Source organism: Astyanax mexicanus, chromosome 2 (assembly GCF_023375975.1).
Source record: "Astyanax mexicanus isolate ESR-SI-001 chromosome 2, AstMex3_surface, whole genome shotgun sequence".
Classification (NCBI taxonomy): Eukaryota; Metazoa; Chordata; class Actinopteri; order Characiformes; family Acestrorhamphidae; genus Astyanax; species Astyanax mexicanus.
Genome location: NC_064409.1, coordinates 39147384 through 39163992, shown reverse-complemented (window position 1 = coordinate 39163992; position 16609 = coordinate 39147384). Strand labels below are relative to the sequence as shown.

Below are 16609 nucleotides of genomic sequence, written 5' to 3'. Positions count from 1 at the left end.
AGTTAGCAGCAAATACTATCAGCACAGTGAAGCTGGAGCAGGATACACCATGTGTGGTCCACTTTTACAGGTTAGTACACTTAAATAATCTGATTGTGTTTTATCAGGACATCAGAATCAAACTAACATGTGCACTGAAGCATTTTAGTGAATTAACCCCCTCTTAAAAAGCAGATTTAGGGGAGTAAATCTATGCCAGGACAACGCGAATACAGTTACTGGCATTTAACATTAATGACTGAGAGCCTATTAGTTGTAAATTCCTAAATATCGTAATATCTTATATATCCAGATAGACAATGCTGACCTAACTAAGTAAATATCTAATATATCAATATATTATATATTCAGATAGACCATGCTAACCTAACTAAGTACATATCTTAATATCTAATATATCAATATCCTATATATCCAGATATACCATGCTTAACTAATTAAATATCTTAATATCTTATATATCCAGGTAGACCATGCTAAGCTAACTAAATATTGTAAATATCTTGTATGTCCAAATAGACCATGCTAAGCTAACTAAATAAATATCTTATATATCCAGGTAGACCATGCTAACCTAACTAGCTAGGTAAATAAAGCTTAACTCTATTCATTTCAGAAAGAACTTTAAACACTAACAAGAGATAAATGCTTAATAAATACAGACTACTGTGGAAACTAAGTACTAAGTAGTACTGCAGAATTTAGCTAAATGATAGCTACCTATTGCTCAGGTAGCTAACGCTAACTAGCTATCTTACTGTTTGTCTTAGTAACTACTAATTTAACAGAGATATGATTTAAGGTGATATGACCAATATTTATTTTATTATATATGTTTGATTAAGGATATAGGCTATATTGTCAACAGTAGGGAAAAACACTTTCCAATGCATGTGTAATTTAAGATAGCATAATTAGTTATGTTTAATAGTAGTGCATCTCAAAAGAAATGTTTAATATTGTTTAATTAACAGTAATCTTTTGTATTAATTATGCTTACAGTGACACATCTAACAATTTATATTTTAAGTTTTAAATTAATTATTTTAGGGATTTATTATTTCTGTTTTTTCATGAGCTTTTAGAAAAGTAAAACAAAAACAGTTTTGGGATATGTCTCTTTATATGTAGTGATTATAAAATTTGACAGATTTTTTTTTTATTAAACTATGATAGAAAAAAATTCATTATATTCAGGTTTTCCAAAAACAAACCCAATAAATATAAGTGTGTGTTATTGTTTGTTTTATATAAATATAAAATAAGTAAATAATGAATACAAAATATAACAACTTTAATACAATAATCTTTCTTGTCTTCATTTTATATTAAATAATAATAATAATAAAATGTAGATAATGTTTCCAAAATGTTTAATTGTATTCATGTATTAAATGCAATCATGTCTCAATTTTCTTATTCTCTTCCTGCTTTTGTATTCCCCAGGGTTCATTCTTCCGAACTACACAAGTAAACCCCATTTTATGTAATCTGTGCTGATTCTTTGGTTTATTTACATGTGCAATGTACTATTTTCCTTTAGTTGATTTACATGTGTTCTGTACTTTGTTTTTCTGTATGTAGCCTCTCTATATTCTGATATCAGTCTTTAAAGTTATATATCATCTCATGTTTGTTGTAAAAATAATAAAGCTGTTGCAAATAATGTGGTTCCTCTTTCTTAATCCAAATAATTCTGCATGAAATATTCAGGTGGTGACTTAAGAATATTTGCAGATCTTTGTATCCTTTGATTAAATTATTTTTGCAGTAAACTCTAAATATATGCAAGCCAAAACTTCTCCATCTTCTTTTGAACCTAAAATTTTACTTGTAGCGACTGCATTTGCACAGTGTCATGAAATTAATATTAATTAACATACAAATTTAGCCTATAAAAACTCTCTTATGGATTACAATATTGGATTCACACAGAATAACATAAGCCTTAAATAAGTCAATATATGGTCACAATAATCCTCAATGAATTATCTATGTATAATGAAATAATATATATATATATATATATATATATATATATATATATATATATATATATATATATATATATATATATATATATATATATAATTCATTGAGGATTATTTATATATTATTATTAGTGCCCCAAAATCGCAATTCTGTCTCTGTGTTTATGGGCTCAAATTGCCCACCAAGAACTTCCTGGAACTATCTGAAATCTCCATGAATCACGTGACCATCAAGGATTTTGAACTTCCGTTGTCGCGACTCTCTCTCTCTCTCTATGGCTCTGGGTCAAACTAGCCCCCACGCTGTTTCTTAGAGCGCGCATACACTGAACATTGCGGCAAGCGTGAGAAGGAACACATTTCAAAATAAAAGTATAATATCACGACATTATGCTGTGGAGTGGTATTAAAAGGAATCCACATAATATCACATGTTTTGTCTGATATCACATGTCAATTTCATGTAGTCCTGGTAGTACACAAAATAAAAGCCCTGTAAATTATAACAATTATGTTAATTAAATAATACTAATACTAATAATAATAATACTAACAATACTACTACTACTACTAATAATAATACTTGTATGTGTCACTCACTTAATAGCAGGGCATTATAATGTGTCATTTCAAAATAAAGGCCCTTTAAATTGTAACATTTATGTAATTTTACACAATGTTTAGACTGTTATTAAAAGAAATCTGTCTGATATCACAGTTCAATTTCAGATAGTCCTGATAGTACACTACTTGTATGTGTCACTCACTTAAAATGAGAACATTTTGATGCGTCATTTCTAAATAAAGGCCCTTTAAATTATAACAATATTTTATTTCAACAATGTTTAGACTGTTATTAAAAGGAATCTGTCTGATATCACAGCTCAATTTTATATAGCCCTGATAGTACACCACTTGTATGTTTCACTCACTTAAAATCAGAACATTTTGATGTGTCATTTCAAAATAAGGGCCATTTAAATTGTAACATTTATGTAATTTTACACAATGTTTAGACTGTTATTAAAAGAAATCTGTCTAAAATCACAGCTCAATTTTATATAGTCCTGATAGTACACTACTTGTATGTTTCACTCACTTAATATCAGAACATTTTGATGTGTCATTTCAAAATAAAGGCCCTTTAAATTATAACATTTATGTAATTTTACACAATATTTAGACTGTTCTTAAAATAAATCTGTCTGATATCACAGTTCAATTTCATATAGTCCTGATAGTACACTACTTGTATGTGTCACTCACTTAATAACAGAACATTTTGATGTGTCATTTCAAAATAAAGGCCCTTTAAATTGTAACATTTATGTAATTTTACACAATGTTTAGACTGTTATTAAAAGAAATCTGTCTGATATCACAGGTCAATTTCATATATCCCTGATAGTACACTACTTGTATGTTTCACTCACTTAAAATCAGAACATTTTGATGTGTCATTTCAAAATAAAGGCCCTTTAAATTATAACATTTATGTAATTTTACACAATGTTTAGACTGTTATTAAAAGAAATCTGTCTGATATCACAGTTCAATTTCAGATAGTCCTGATAGTACACTACTTGTATATTTCACTCAATTACTATCAGAACATTTTGATGTGTCATTTTAAAATAAAGGCCCTTTAAATTGTAACATTTATGTAATTTTACACAATGTTTAGACTGTTCTTAAAAGAAATCTGTCTGATATCACAGTTCAATTTCATATAGTCCTGATAGTACACTACTTGTATGTTTCACTCACTTAAAATCAGAACATTTTGATGTGTCATTTCAAAATAAGGGCCATTTAAGTTGTAACAATATTTTATTTCAACACAATGTTTAGACTGTTATTAAAATGAATCTGTCTGATATCACAGGTCAATTTCATAAAGTCCTGATAGTACACTACTTGTATGTGTAACTCACTTAATAACAACATTTTGATGTCATTTCAAAATAAAGGCCTTTTAAATTATAACAATATTTTTATTTTAACACAAGTTTTGACTGTTATTAAAATGAATCTGTGTGATATCACAGGTCAATTTCATATTTCATTTCATAATTTAAAGGGCCTTTATTTTGAAATGACACGTCAAAATGTTCTGATATTACGTGAGTGAAACATACAAGTAGTGTACTATCAGGACTATATGAAATTGACCTGTGATATCAGACAGATTTCTTTTAATAACAGTCTAAACATTGTGTAAAATTACATAAATGTTACAGTTTAAAGGGCCTTTATTTTGAAATGACACATCAAAATGTTCTGTTATTAAGTGAGTGACACATACAAGTAGTGTACTATCAGGACTATATGAAATTGACCTGTGATATCAGACAGATTTCTTTTAATAACAGTCTAAACATTGTGTAAAATTACATAAATGTTACAATTTAAAGGGCCTTTATTTTGAAATGACACATTATAATGCCCTGCTATTAAGTGAGTGACACATACAAGTATTATTATTAGTAGAAGTAGTATTGTTAGTATTATTATTATTAGTATTATTATTATTTAATTAACATAATTGTTATAATTTACAGGGCTTTTATTTTGTGTACTACCAGGACTACATGAAATTGACATGTGATATCAGACATAACATGTGATATTATGTGGATTCCTTTTAATACCACTCCACAGCATGTCGTGATATTAAGGGGGGACTTTTATTTTGAAATGTGTTCCTTCTCACGCTTGCCGCAATGTTCAGTGTATGCGCGCTCTAAGAAACAGCGTGGGGGCTAGTTTGACCAAGCGTTTTGAAGTGGGGGCTGGCTTGACCGCAGTGCAAAAAGCCTGCAGTGTGTGGAGCGGTAGAGCTTAGATCGGGCCCAAAAATCCAGCCCGACCCGGCCCAAATCCATGCACTTTCTGCCCGAGCCAGACCCGACTTGAGCCATAAACTGTCATTCTGAACCCGAGCCATTTTTTAGTAATTAGAGCGTTAAAATTGAGCTATTTAAAACATTTTCGGGCTGTTTGAATTAGCGAAATCTGTTAAGAATTATGTTAAATAACCTTGCGACGCTGAAGAAGCATAGACCTATTATTATTTCTTTTTTTTTTTATTCGCTTCTTTCTTTCTTTATTCCTTGTCTGTTGTACAGGCAGTGTGAGGTTGGTGGATGGTGGCAGTCGCTGTGCTGGGAGAGTGGAGGTTCTTCATAGAGGGCAGTGGGGAACAGTGTGTGGTGATGACTGGGATATGAGTGATGCTGCAGTGGTGTGTAGAGAGCTGGGCTGTGGAGAAGCTGTAGATGCACTGGGCAAATCTCATTTTGGATCAGGATCAGGACCAATCTGGATGGATGATGTGGACTGTAGTGGATCAGAGTCTAGACTGAAGAACTGTAGATCACCAGTATGGGGTAAACATGACTGCAATGAAACCCACAATTCTGGAGTCATCTGTTCAGGCAAGCTACACTATGTTCATATAATATGTGCACTGTATTGAATAGTTACATTGTGTGTCTGTGCTGTCTGACTTTCATTTATTAAATCCTGTTGTTATCTCATTGTTTATGCTCTTGTGATATTTTAGGAGCCAGGCTGGTTTTAGGTTCTCACTGCTCTGGGAGAGTGGAGGTTTTTCATGGAGCGTCTTGGTTCACAGTGTGTGATGCTGACTTTAACCAGCAGGATGCAGAGGTTGTGTGTCGAGAGCTGGGCTGTGGTTCTCCTGTGGAGGTTCTGGGAGCAGCTGCGTTTGGTAGAGGGGAGGGTCAGGTGTGGTCAGAGGTGCTTCAGTGTAGAGGAAACAAATCTCAGACTCACTTCTGTCCAAAATCATCTTCACTCAAACACAACTGCTCCCATGATAATGATGTGGGACTGGTGTGTGCAGGTAAGAACTGCATTCAGCACAATGAGCCTGTGACTTCATCTATTCCTACTTAGACAGCCCTCTGTCTCAGTAGCTCAGCCCTGTGCTCCATTACCTGTTTGCCATTAAGACCTGGTGAAATTAAATATTTGTGACTTATTTGTGAGGGTGTTATGTTTGTGCAGCATTACTGTTCTGGCATTTGTTTTTTAGTGGATAATAGTGTAATAAAGTGTAGGGGATCTGTGTTTGTCTAGAATACCTTGCAGTGTGAGTTTAAAAACATTAAAAACACAGCTAGCAGAAACGTCCTGATGGATAGCACTAATTATAAACACAATAGACTTTGGACAAATGTAATGAGTTTCTCTAGTCTAACAGACACAAGAGACTGTTGTTTTGGAGATAATTTGTGGATTTTTGGAGCTGCAGTAACACATTATACAAAATGGCTACAGCAACATGTATCCATGTGAATCACATGTAATATTCTGGGTTGGAGTGGAACAGACTTAGAATACTTGTACTGGCAGCACATAGTTTAAAAGCAAGAATGGTGAATTAAGTATGTGTCTACTGTTCTGTTCCTCCAGTCCATTAAGCAGGTAACAAGACTGGTGGAGGTCATATAGTGTCTGGAAAATAACTGCTCACAGGATTGCCAACAAATTAAAAGTCTATGTGTATCTTTCTTTTTTATTTTTGTTATTTTGAAACTGTAAAGGGAAAAAATATTAAAAATGCTAAATAGACGTGTCCACTTCAATGTTATGTGTTCTAAACATTAGGTCATTTTTATTTCCTTCTGTAGTCACAATAATATACATTTTGATTAGGGGTGTCCTATGCTGGAGTTATCTGTTCAGGTAAAACGCTGTAAACAGGGACTGTACATTATCTGCCATGTAGGCAAAGTGTACAGCACATATGATTTTTCTTTTTAACCCACCCTAAATCCTTGTTGATTGCCAAGGTAAATTGGTATGTTTAAACTGAGCAATCACCAAACTGTGCTGTACACTGGAATTCTCAACCAACAATTAATTTACTGATTTTTTTTTTTACTGATTTCATAATTTTGCTGATCCATATTAATTTGTTTAATGTAATTCATAGCTTTACTGAACTTATTTTGAATCCTTATACTCTCTTTAGTTTTTTCCAATGCATTTATGAATCATTCATTGTGCAATATTTAGCATCATCATGCTTAATCATTTATCATTACTGATAAATAAGCTTTCTTTTTTTCATGGTAATTTTTAGGAGTCCTGTTGGTTAATGGCTCTCGCTGCTCTGGAAGAGTGGAGGTTCTTCATGGTGAGAGCTGGGTCACAGTGTGTGATGCTGACTTTAACCAGCAGGATGCAGAGGTTGTGTGTCGAGAGCTGGGCTGTGGTTCTCCTGTGGAGATTCTGGGAGCAGCTGCTTTTGGTAGAGGGGAGGGTCCGGTGTGGTCAGAGGAGCTTCAGTGTAGAGGAAACGAATCACAGATTCACTTCTGTCCAAAATCATCTTTACTCAAACACAACTGCTCCCATGATAATGATGTGGGACTGGTGTGTTCTGGTAAGAGCTGCATGTTTGTGATTAATGTCATTAAGATTAGCTCAATGTTTATGTAAACTTTTTGTAATTCTGTCAAAAATGCAAATGTCTTGCTATTATTTCAGTTTTCAGCCACAATTCTACTTTACATCATTAATAGTGGTGAAAATACATGGTTTTTTCCATTCTTTCTCAATGTCTTGGTCTGTCTTACTCACTGTTGTACAGGCAGTGTGAGGTTGGTAGATGGTGACAGTCGCTGTGCTGGGAGAGTGGAGGTTCTTTATAGAGGACAGTGGGGATCAGTGTGTGGTAATAACTGGGATATGAGAGATGCTGCAGTGGTGTGTAGAGAGCTGGGCTGTGGAGAAGCTGTAGATACATATCATGAGTCTTACTTTGGATCAGCATCAGGACCAATCTGGATGGATAATGTGCACTGCAGTGGCTCTGAGTCTACACTGAGGAACTGTGAATCAGCAGGATGGGGTAAACATAACTGTGATCATTCTAAAGATGCTGGAGTCATCTGTTCAGGTAAATTGTATCAGTAAATTATTTTATGTTCCCTTCTGTTAACTAGGAACAGGAAACTGTTCATAATATATCATACATGTAAAACAAAGTCTTGTAAGTGGTGGGAAAGGACCCATTTTAGAGGCTTAGGGTCCAGTTAAGCGTAGTAGTACTGTTTGTAAGGAAACAGATAGCGTTCATTTAGTCAACTTTTCCACTGAAGGTTAAATGCCATATCTCTTTTGACCATTCTTGCTGTGTTAATGTCAGAGATTCAATGACATGGAAAGACATCTTCATGTTGAAGCAGTGACTCACATATGTTTAAATTCAGCTTTATGTTCACAATTTTTAGGAGTCCGGGTGGTTGGTGGTTCTCACTGTTCTGGGAGAGTGGAGGTTCTTCATGGAGAGAGCTGGGTCACAGTGTGTGATGCTGACTTTAACCAGCAGGATGCAGAGGTCGTGTGTCGAGAGCTGGGCTGTGGTTCTCTTGTGGAGGTTCTGGGAGCAGCTGCTTTTGGTAGAGGGGAGGGTCAGGTGTAGTCAGAGAAGCTTCAGTGTAGAGGAACTGAATCTCAGATTCACTTCTGTCCAAAATCATCTTCACTCAAACACAACTGCTCCCATGATAATGATGTGGGACTGGTGTGTGCAGGTAAGTGTTTTTCAAAAAAATGTTTCCCATTTTTACTCTTACTAGTTCATAATTCGGTAAATTTTTCTTGTTCTTATTTTCTCTTACACAGACAGTGTGAGGTTGGCGGATGGTGGCAGTCGCTGTGCTGGAAGAGCAGAGGTTTTTCACAGAGGACAGTGGGGAACAATTTGTGGTGCTGGTGCAAATTTCATAGCGGGTTTTGTCATGTGTAAAGAGTTGGGCTGTGGAGAGCCGTTTAGGACTGATGCAGCTGTTCCAGGATCTGCACCGATCTGGATGAGTCATGTGAAGTGTACTGGATCTACACTGAAACACTGTGGATCATTAGGGTGGGGAACACAGCTGTAATCATAATATGGATATTGAGCTTACCTGTTCAGGTATGTTTTAATTAGACAAAAACTGTAATACGTACGTATTACATGTATTACATTTGTGAACTTTCTGAGAATGTTTCGACACATCATAGACAAAATCAAATCAGAGATCATATGATGGAATGTCACTGTTTTGTATACCTATTCCGTATTAAATATTCTATTACATAGTAAATTCTGACAGTTACAGCTAATGTGAGAAGCAGTGATGTTTTTTTTAACATTTGCTTTGACTTTTATTTAATTGCTGAAAATATTAACCCAAGAAATTGTCTAGTCAGTTTCATTTTGTTTGATAAAATTTAATTTAATAAAAAAGGGTCTGCAGTACTGATTTGCTAGAGCACAACATTTGTTTTCAAAATTATAACCTGAATGAAACAAAATGCATTAGTCCTTTCCACTTCCAGACAACTTCTCAAACACTTTATGTGCCAAAACAAAACCAGTCAACACACTGTAATTAGAAACAGTGTCATTTCCAGCTTAACAATTTAGTGCTGGACGATATGACAAAACTTATGTCACAATATATTAATTTTAGTCGATGTGTTATCGTTTTGATATAAATGTGTACAGCTCAACTGAACAACTTCCTGATGTGTACATTATCACACACTGAGATTGCCAGACTATGGTATTCTATACCACTCTGCTGTTTCGCTTAAAAAAAATCAGTCAGTAAAGATGCTGTAAATACTGTACATATCTTAAAAAAAATGTTATAAATTGATGCTCCTTTATTCGTATGCAAATTACAAAAAATATAAATGAAGGTCACACATGCCAGATATTCTAGGCTACTCTAAAATAGTTAACATTTTTACATTTATTATTACAATAACAGCTTAAATGCTTTGCTGTGTAATAATAAAATATACCAGCCCTGCTTAAAATGATTAAAAATAATATGCAAATATGGACAGAATTAAGATATCAAATATGGACAGAATTTAGATATTTAATTATATTTTGACCAACAAAAAAAGTCAGAATAAAAAAAAAAAAAATTATTGTTTTTCTATAAATCTTTTGTTATGATTTTCAAAATGGCGGATTAGCCACTATGGCTATTTGGCGATGCCAACTGTTTTCCTAGCTAAATTAATCTGTATTATTAACATGGATGAATTGGATAGATTATGTGGTTTGATATGATCTGTGAACTGGGATCTAGCGTCGGAGGTCAGAGGGCACAAAGTAGGGTAATTAATGAGCAGTATTTTTGTTATTTGTGTTCATTTTTTTTATTCATTAATGAAGAGGTTGTGTGTCGAGAGCTGGGCTGTGGTTCTCCTGTGGAGGTTCTGGGAGCAGCTGCTTTTGGTAAAGGGAAGGGTCAGGTGTGGTCAGAGGAGCTTCAGTGTAGAGGAGATGAATCTGAGATTACTCTCTGTCCAATAACCTCTTCACACAAATACAACTGCTCTCATGGTAATGATGTGGGACTTGTATGTTCTGGTACAGTATAATATGTGATATTATCGTCTAACATTTCTTTATATAATATACAGTATAGGAGAGAACTTGCGCTTTTACGAGTCTCTTGGTTGTAAATTCAGGTCATACTCAGGCTCGGCTGATGAACGGCTCAGACTCTTGTTCTGGTCGAGTGGAGCTCCAGTACCTCAGTGAGTGGGGTATAGTGTGGGAGGCCCAGACAATCAAACACATCCGCCCAGATCCGGCCACTCCCCTCCCACTGTGCAGGTGTGCGAGAACATTTTTTAATCTAGTATTAACTTCTCTTAAGATAACTATGGTTATGTTAAGCAGTGTACTCTGTATTTCAGTCAGGTTCAATATTATTATTATTGTGCTCCTCTGACCTGTAAAAGGGAGAATAGCATTTATATTATGGCTGATTTAGGCTCACAACACTGATAAATACACTAAGTAACATTGGCAGACAATAATGCAACAATATTTTTGACAATACCTACAATATTACCATATCAGCCATATACTTCTTTTGTTTCAAAGACAATAAACACAAAAACAATAAATACCATTTCTTAAATAATGCTGCTCTAGTCTCTTTCTCCTTCTGTAACCTCTTTTTCTTGACCATTTTTATGATATTTCTTTCAGACATATTTGTCACATTACCTTTTTCATCTGAAACAACTACAACTTACACCACAGGTACTCTTTTAATTAGTTCCTTTGTGTGATTTTTTTTTTAAGTTTAAACAACACTATGCAGTGTTCAACAGTGTTTTTATTCTGTGTTTTCAGTACCAGCACAGCTAACAGAGAAAAAGACAGTCCCTCCTTCAAAAAATCCATCATCTAATTTTCCATACATCTATCCAGTGTCTCTCCTGGTTCTGGGATCTGTGCTCTTCCTGGCCTTAGTGCTTCTGGTTGTGCTGTTTTATCAGAACAGAGTGCTCAGGAGAGGTAGGGAGATTTAGAGATCATCTAAAATCCACTTTCTGTACTTTCTATAATCATCATTAGTCCTTCAATCTGTCATCAGTCTTCTCTTCTACTGAACTGACTCCATGTTTCTTTCTTTCTCTCTCACAGTGATTTCTAAGGCGAGGAGGAAGACTCTGCTTGAGGCAGTCTATGAAGAGATTAACCATAAATGTGTCACTAACAGATATACTAAAAGAGGTAAATTATATGTAGAGAGTTTCACTGAAGGCAGTCTTCACACAGTATGTAAAGTGGATCTAAGGTCAGATATCAAATAGCAATTCTGAGTGTTTAAATGACTATAAATGAAAAAACTACATGCAGTAAATCAATTGTAGCATTGTTAGCTTATCTTACAGGTTCAAAATAATATGTGTTACTCCACTGACTGTAATAGGAAGAATTACATATCTGTTACTATCAATTCAGGCCTGTACTGCTGTTAAAAAGCAGAGGAAAGGGATGGGGTTTGTTAGCCAACTTTCCCATTTCACCTTAAATGGTGCAAGAGACAGCAGAGGCTGCATCATTTAAGGCGGAACAGAACAATTAAATAAAATGAAAGCTAATCCAAGCTCCCCATAACAGGAATTAAGAAATTGACAATTGTTCCTTAATCACCAACCTTTCTGAAGACATACAATGCCATAAAATTAGCTAGGTTACTGAACCTTAGTGCTTCTGATGACGTATCTGGTTCATGAAGTGTTGTCCCAATTCTTATGGGGAGGATTTCACCCTTTACACTCAAAGAATGGTTGGGGTAAGTGGTAGGGCCATGGGGTGAAATGGGATTGGGCTTAAAGCCTCATCTCATTTTCAGACTTACAAATACATTTTTTTGCTGTAAATTTTGATTAAATAATTGAACTTTGGCATTCTGACTGTTCTGATCTCCTTTAACAGGAAGTTTTATCTCTGAAGATCAGCATTCAGGATATGAGGACGTAGATGAGGAGCTTCTCTCAGGTAAGTTGACATATACTGAATGTGTGTTAGAATTTTTAATGCAGAAGAAAAAACATATATATATTTTTTGTTTTATAGAAAAAAGTTCCATGCAATATGTGTAGGGTTCTGAAGTGTTTTAGCAGTTAGCATCAGGCTTCAGGCCGATAAGACTCACCCCTGAACGGGAAAATAGTGAGCGTGGTTAGCGGGTAATGCTAATGCTAAATTCAATTTATCTTTGACTACTCCATTATATCCATGTCTGGCACAAGTTAAAAACAATGTCTTGCCTACTGTACAGTTTGTAATAGTGATTTTAGGATTGCCCAGGGGTAACTACAGGATTGCAAAAGGCATGTTGAGGTGAGTTAATATCCTTTGGTGTGTGGGAGTTTTTTTTTTGTTTTTTTTTTAAAGGGACACACTTTGATTTGTCAACCAGTTCTGATCGCAGAGGGCGACAGTACCAATACATTGAAAACCCCTTAGTATTTTAAAAGTTTGAGTCTTTGAGTAACAGTGTCTTGCTGCCATCATCCTGATGCTGCTGTGCTGCAATGCATTTTTTAATTTTTACAGAAAACTATGGCGAGGTCTATGATGATATCATACCTGCTGAAGAGAGCCCACACATTACAAAAAGTTTGGATATTTTAATACGTACGATTTATTGTGGACACATGGTAAACATGCAAATTATATTTGCTTTTCACCTTAATCAAAAATATATCTATATATGTCTGTGCAGCATACATTATTATGGTTTTCTATATTATGATAATAAAGTGTGATTTTTTTCACACCTATAAAGAATGTGTCTTCTTTTTTTTTTCATTTTTAAAAGCACACTTAGCAACATGTTTCAGTTAATTAATGCATTTCATACTGTTTTAGATAAATAAATTAATCATTACAGAGAGAATAAAGGTTTTCTCAACCACCCTTGTGGTCCCATGGGCTCACAAGTTCCTGGCAGCGCCAGAGTCGGCCCGTTTCTCATTATAGATTAAGCAAGTTTGGACTCTTGTACTTTGTCAGAACGAACTTGGTAAGTTCGGCTCACGAGTGCATACTCCAGAGAACAGGACTTTTATTTTGTAATTGGAACTGCTGTGATCAGTAGAGTAGTAGGTGCATCCTTAGATGCATTTCCACAAACATACCCTACACCCGCCTCACAGGGCAGACAAACCGCCTTTGTTTGGTCCATCGCTCACCAGCCTTGCTGTAGTTCACAGGGAACCCACAATATTCCCACACTTAATCAGAGTTTCTGTAATCAGGATTAAAACTAGTTTTATATACTCTGTAACAGCATGAGAAACACAAAAAAGTTGTTTGTATGTGTAGTTAAAAGAAACTGTGACTTATCTTCATGGTGGATGTTATGTGTTTGGATCTGCTGTCTGCAGGTGCAGCTTTAATGCTGTATTTTGTGTGTTTACTCTCTCTGAAGTTTGTCTCCAGAAGGTAGCTGACTTTGTACCTTCCTTTGCCCATAGACACACACACAGACACAGACACAAGGAGGTGGAGCTGTGTTAATTAGTGCTGACGCTTTTTAAAAATATGGCGAAATGAAAAAAAAGCTTCTTCTGATTTGTCACTGAAAATGTTTGATAATTTCCTCTCCTCTTTCTAATAAGGTCATAGTGAGTGTGATTGGCGGCTGTGGGGAATCTCTCTCTCTCTCTCTCTCTCTCTCTGTCTCTCTGTCTCTCAGGTTCTTGAGTCTTATCTGGCTGAGTAGAGGTAAAGCTTGTTCTGCTGCTGAGTTGAGCATATATATATATAATATATACAGCATATTTAAACTAACTTTGTGGACTGTATGTATACTGGCCTCTTTTTCTGTTAGGATGTTGTTGGAAAGGCAGTGAATGGTATAAATTCCTTTATCCTCGAAGAACTTAACTACTTTCTCCACATCGGGCCGGGGATTGTCATGCACCGTGAGAAACCACGGACTCACTGCGCCAGCGTAGGGTCTTACAATGGGTTCAAGGATTTCATCTCAATACCTAAGAGCAGGCAGGGTACTGTTGTCTAACCTGTAGAGGCCTGGGCATCTACAGGCCTCCCCAGACCATCACTGATCCCCCACCAAACCAGACATGCTGAATGATGTTGCATAAAGTGGCATTTAATTGAAAAGTATATATTTACTTTTTGATCTTACATTCATGTGATTTACACTTTGCTATCATCCAGTCAGCCCATTTTAGTATTGCTATAGAAGTACAAATTAGTGACTGATTTCTTATGATCTCTAAATGGGAGCTTTTGATGTCCATGATTTGGTTTAAATGTATTTCAGCCTTGTTTGAGTATTATTATTTGAGTATAAGTGTAATTATTCTCTGATTATCAGTGTGTTTGTTTTTTTCTCCACACAGACAGTGTGAGGTTGGTGGATGGTGGGAGCCGCTGTGCTGGGAGAGTGGAAGTTCTTCATAGAGGACATTGGGGAACAGTTTGTGATGATTACTGGGATATGAGAGATGCTGCAGTGGTGTGTAGAGAGCTGGGCTGTGGGGAAGCCATAGATGCACCACGGAGAGCTCGCTTTGGATCAGGATCAGGACCGATCTGGGTGGAATATGCTAACTGTGCTGGATCAGAGTCTTCACTGAAGAACTGTAGGTCGTATGATTGGGGTAGACAGAGATGTAATCATGATGAAGACGCTGGTGCTGTTTGTGCAGGTAAGATGCAAAAAAATAAAACATATTACACAGAGATGTCAACAAATGTGATGAGGCCTGTGTTGGAATGTACTGAATTAATTAAACAACTGTTAGTTGTTTTATATACACCCCTGTAAAAAAACTTCTTTGTAACATGAAAAGTTTAAGCCTGAACCTAAATTCACTTTCATACACTTAATAAATGGATTATTACAGAGGTGGTTTTGAATGCTTTGGTTTAGAATTAGCAACTAAGAAATAATATATATATATTTTTAAAATCCTTGTATTTCAGTTAATGAAAAGTGCAAAATATAAAAATCACTGCCCCATATAATTTAATTCCCTTCTATTCAAATTAACCTCCCAGCCCTCCCAATGCTGTGTGTTAATATTAACGTACATGTTCTCTTTGCTCTTATAAACACATTGTAGAAGTCAGACTGGTGGGCAGATCTCACTGCTCTGGGAGAGTGGAGGTTCTTCATGGAGAGAGCTGGGTCACAGTGTGTGATGCTGACTTTGACCAGCAGGGTGCAGAGGTTGTGTGTCGAGAGCTGGGCTGTGGTTCTCCTGTGGAGGTTCTGGGAGCAGCTGCTTTTGGTAGAGGGGAGGGTCAGGTGTGTTTAGAGGAGCTTCAGTGTAGAGGCAGAGAATCACAGATTCACTTCTGTCCAAAATCATCTTCACTCAAACACAACTGCTCCCATGATAATGATGTGGGACTGGTGTGTGCTGGTATGAGCTAAATGGCTTATGTATTAATTTTGAGATTCAGTCTGATTTTTCAGATTTCTACATCTTTTCCTCTCTCTTTCTCTCTCCGTTGTACAGACAGTGTGAGGTTGGTGGATGGTGGCCATCGCTGTGCTGGGAGAGTGGAGGTTTTTTATAACAGAACATGGAGATCAGTGTGTGGTAAAAACTGGGATATAAGAGATGCTGCAGTGGTGTGTAGAGAGCTGGGCTGTGGGGAGGCTGTATTTAAAAATGTTCAGTTTGGACCAAGATCAGCCTGGATGGATGATGTGAACTGTAGTGGATCAGAGTCTTCAGTGAAGCACTGTAGATCAGCTGGATGGGTGGAACAAATTTGTAATCGACTTGCTGGAGTCATCTGTTCAGGTGAGCTCTCCTAAATCTTAAAATACTTGTCGTTGGAATGTATATCAGTTGTGCACAATTTATTTATTATAGCATTTCTTCCTAATCTGCCATAATCATGACCTACTTTCACCTATATTAACCCACTTTTATTTGGTTAAGACCACTAGATCAGTCACTGTTTGCTCAATCTCAGACCTGGTTTTGCGTTTAAAAAATAATGTGGCAAATTACTGTATAGAAGAAAACTATAAGCTGTAATAAACCTAGTTAACACTTATAATACAGCCTGTGTTTTAGAGCTTAAGTTCCCATAACTTACAGTGTGATTTCTCTGTATGAACTAGCACATACAAAATACTTACCGGGTCTTACTAGTACTTAAATGTAGGTAATAACTTGATATACTAAGTCAAATTATTAAAAAAGCAAATTATTATATGGAGATGAAAAGTGATTTTCACTATAAGACAATACTTAATTATAGAAAGACTATTGCTGTA

The 16609-nt window shown here is 35.7% G+C and overlaps 1 protein-coding gene, 1 long non-coding RNA gene and 1 pseudogene across 3 annotated transcripts in view; 2 read left to right on the top strand and 1 right to left on the bottom strand.

Moving 5' to 3' along the window:
• LOC125799136 (deleted in malignant brain tumors 1 protein-like) overlaps positions 1-16609 on the bottom strand; it is a 1283434-nt pseudogene that overhangs the window by 1189851 nt on the left and 76974 nt on the right.
• Positions 11226-12885, top strand: LOC125799163 (uncharacterized). Its single transcript, XR_007438000.1, has 3 exons — positions 11226-11343; positions 11473-11562; positions 12271-12885. It is a non-coding gene; the product is annotated as an uncharacterized LOC125799163 (long non-coding RNA).
• Positions 12981-16609, top strand: part of LOC125799143 (deleted in malignant brain tumors 1 protein-like) — a 426727-nt gene continuing 423098 nt past the window's right edge. Inside the window, exons 1-4 of one of the 2 annotated variants that reach the window (XM_049475188.1) lie at positions 12981-14351; positions 14712-15020; positions 15438-15740; positions 15837-16127. In XM_049475188.1, coding sequence (XP_049331145.1) covers positions 14261-14351; positions 14712-15020; positions 15438-15740; positions 15837-16127 — 994 coding nt within the window. In that variant the 5' untranslated portion in view covers positions 12981-14260. The remainder of the gene's footprint in view (positions 14352-14711; positions 15021-15437; positions 15741-15836; positions 16128-16609) is intronic. The other variant, XR_007437982.1, reaches the window with a different exon arrangement.